Source organism: Arachis ipaensis, chromosome B01 (genome assembly GCF_000816755.2).
Source record: "Arachis ipaensis cultivar K30076 chromosome B01, Araip1.1, whole genome shotgun sequence".
NCBI classification, from domain to species: Eukaryota; Viridiplantae; Streptophyta; class Magnoliopsida; order Fabales; family Fabaceae; genus Arachis; species Arachis ipaensis.
Genome location: NC_029785.2, coordinates 131,163,220 through 131,166,866, shown reverse-complemented (window position 1 = coordinate 131,166,866; position 3,647 = coordinate 131,163,220). Strand labels below are relative to the sequence as shown.

The 3,647-nt window shown below is 32.2% G+C and overlaps 1 protein-coding gene across 1 annotated transcript in view; it reads left to right on the top strand.

Moving 5' to 3' along the window:
• Positions 1-3,201, top strand: part of LOC107639201 — a 6,352-nt gene extending 3,151 nt beyond the window's left edge. Inside the window, exons 9-13 of the mRNA XM_016342659.2 lie at positions 246-413; positions 515-589; positions 1,323-1,461; positions 1,549-1,818; positions 2,588-3,201. Of these exons, the coding sequence (XP_016198145.1) occupies positions 246-413; positions 515-589; positions 1,323-1,461; positions 1,549-1,818; positions 2,588-2,716 (781 nt within the window). The 3' untranslated portion in view covers positions 2,717-3,201. The remainder of the gene's footprint in view (positions 1-245; positions 414-514; positions 590-1,322; positions 1,462-1,548; positions 1,819-2,587) is intronic.

The window sequence follows — 3,647 nt, the reverse complement described above, 5'->3', positions numbered from 1 at the left end:
AGTTTTCCCTATTTTCTACCCGTTATGATCTCAATAGGAATCTCAATTCTCACGTTTTAGCCTTTTTAAGTATATGAATGAAAAATTGTTTGGAATAAGTTCGTTGGCAAGTATTTATGAGCTTTTTACGTGTTTTCCTTCTAGAAGTCGTGGAACTTTTTTTTTTAAATCTGGCTATTTATATTTCACAATACCCGGTATAGGCTGCTTACGATTGATTAGTAACCTCATTACTTCTGTTAAGGTTTGCAGTCATTTGTGGTCGACCTTCGCAACAAGATGACAAGTGTCAGCCTTTATGGAGTTGTTAAAGATATCATCAAAGAAGACACTAAACAAGAAACTGTTTTCTCTTTAAAAGTTGCTGATAGTAGTGGAGCGATTTGGGCAAAGCTTCATTTTTCCGAGTTCTGGTAATTACCACAGTTTACAAGCAGTACTAATGTGTTGCCTATGAGCAGAACTGGGGAAGGATAGGCCTAAATCTGATTTCTCTTTAATTTAAATATCTCAGGTCATTGGGAAGAGTAGGCGTGGGCCACACTGTATTTATATCTGGCTTGACATGCATCTCGTCCAAACAAAAGCGGTGAGTACATTCAAACTCAAATGCTAAAATTGATTCCCTATAACCGGTGATGGCCATTTGTGACACAGTTATAAAAATCGAACTAATTAAGTCATTAGGTTATTGGATTATGGATGATTGGTTTAACTGGTAAGTTATCGATCGAAGTATTTGATCCGATAATAAATAAATATACAGAATTATAACAAAATTAAATTTAAATGATAAAGTAAATAATTATAATATCATCAAAGATTAAAAATAATATTTCATATTATTTAAATTTACATAAATGATATATGAATTTTATTGCTTATATATATAATTATTAGCTATTAATAACTTTTTGGGGACTGAAAAAAAAAAGAAAAAAAGACAAAAAGAAAGATAACCTTTAGTAATTAATATATTCAGAGCATTGCTACAACACTGAGACTTCTATGCTAGCGTGATCAGAAGAAAGGTCCCAAGTTCTACGGCTCCAGTTTTCGAATTCCGGTTTTAACTTTTGTGATGTAAAATAGATTGCGTCCTGTACCCAAAAGAAGAAAATGGACCTTCTGATCGTACTTTTTTTAATGCTCCAAAATGTTGTCTTCTACACCTTGTTGAGCAGTTAGCTTTTGTTTTTGTTTTGTGTTTTTATTTTTTTAAATCAGTGAACAGTTTAGTTTGCGCGTCTTTATTCTCCCTAGTTCAAGTATTGTCTTCATCACATGATGCAGTCTTTCTCCCTTTTTTTTGGACTTGACAGTCTCGAAGTATCTTGGGTTGAGAATGGTATTGGCGCTTCTTTCATCAATGTCAGTTGCTTACCAGCATTGATAAACTCATATTGCCTTCATAATCTGTCCCAGTTATCTGATATTTTTAACAAGACAAGCTATGCGCAAGTAAGAGTTCGCTACTTTCCCTTTTACTTGTCGTGTTCATCACATCATTCAATAATCAATATGTTCTGTTCCTTAATGTTGTTTCAGGTATCTCGAGTCTGGCTCGATCCGATTGAATATTATTCTGTTCATACAAGATTTTCACATACACTATGTGGTCACTTTGTCAATAAGATACCTAGTGGATTTTTAGAATGCAGCTTTTGTCATAAAATCTGTTGTGCTGAGGTAGTTCGTACTTTCGATCTGAAGATTACTTTAGCAGATGAAAGTAAGAAAGTTCTAGCATGGTGTACTGGTCAAACGGCTATGGATTTGTTCCAAATTTCTCCCGAGGAATTTGACGAACTTCCCGAGGTAACATCTTAAACTTGATATCACTTGCCTCTTGAAAGCAAAGTTACTTTTAGATGGCCATTTTGCTAACTGGGAAAAGCTGGCTGCATTAACGTAATAATATTACTTAAGTGTGAACTAGCGCTTTGAACTCAAGGCACAACCCGCTTCTAACAAATTCACTTACTAATTACTCTAGCTTCATAGCTTTTTCTCTATAGCTAATTGTCAGTGTGACCATAACAAATAATAAAATGCTAACAAAATAAAATAGTTACTAATAGTTTTATGAATTTAATTTCGATGTCCTTTGTGTCGATGTAACTGTTTTAGAGATACATCCAATCATATAATATCATATTAGTAAAACGTTTTATATTGTTAGTGCATCAAAATTAAATTCTAGTTTTATTTTATTACATATATTTATATTCAATCTTTAATTTTATATTTACAATGACAATCAATTGTGTATTATTAATTATAATTAATTTTTATATTTATTAATTAAATTATTTAAATGCATAAATATAATTAGATATTTAGATTAACGTGTAAATTTTTACGCTGAATGTCTAGATGAATTACATGCTAATATATTTCCCTTACCGAAATCTCACCCTCATCATGCTAATAAACGCAAAAGCAGTCTGCAAATAAACGTGTTGGTTTTTCCTTACCTTCCTCTACCCCTTTTTTCTGCGGAGATGTACATAACATAGCTTCCATTTTAATTTATGTTCCAACAGAATTTATCCATTTTTATACATAACAGATGATTCTGTTTTAGGTGGAACAAGTAATGTATCGTTCATCGTTGGAAAAAGAGAAATTTATGGTTGCGCTGGTAAATTGTAAGCGGGATGGGTTAGACGACTCAGTTTCATGGGAAATTACTCGCGCATACAAGTGTGATTAAGAGTCGAATTATGCACACGTAAGGCTATTTGTAAAGTTCCTATAAGGTTGCCATGGAGTTGGGTAATGTTTACCCCGATAAGCATAAGACGTTTCAGATCTTAGACGTCGATTCGGTGAAAAGCCAAGGTAGCGCAATATTTCCTGTTCATGAATCAGAGTGTACCCTTCGTCGTGAGAAAATGAGTCTTGGTAGATTGTGCTGATAAGTTGCAAGTGTTAAGTCGGACGATTCAATTTCATGGGAAATTACTTGTGGATGTAACCGGATTACGCACTGCTAAGGCTTTTTGTGAATGCCCAAAGAAGCTGCAACGAAACTTGGATTAGGGTTTGTCCCACAAAGCAGAAGGCCATTTCATGTCATCAGTGACAGAAACTGTGCACAGCCAAAGGTAGCACATTATTTCCTTGTATTCACTGTAAATATCTGATAGGCAATTAATTTGTGCCGGATTCTTAATTTTGCACGGTTAATTTAGTGAATTTTGTCTAAAGAACTAAAATTTTTAGAGATAAAGACTAAAATTTTAATAATATTTTATATTTAAAATATTTTTATTTTAATTAAGTAATTTTTTTATTTTTTATACAAATTAAATTAAATTTTTATTCTTATTTCAATCTTTCTTCCAAATGTTACCTTACAATTATGCATGTTTAAACAAGCGGATAGTGTTAGAGGATTACACCTGCCTGCCTATTCATTAACCCGATTAAATTGGTTCGTAAATGTTAATTAGTAACCATTTTCATAATTTTAATGAAGTATTTTCAGACACTTCAGTAAAACTATTCTGCATTTCTATCTAAGTCTTGCTATTTTTTATGCTGTCATTTGTTGTACGAAAAAATATTAAAAGTTGGAGTAATTGTCCAAATACAATCATTTTACATCTATATTAAAATTAGTCACAAATATATAATATATA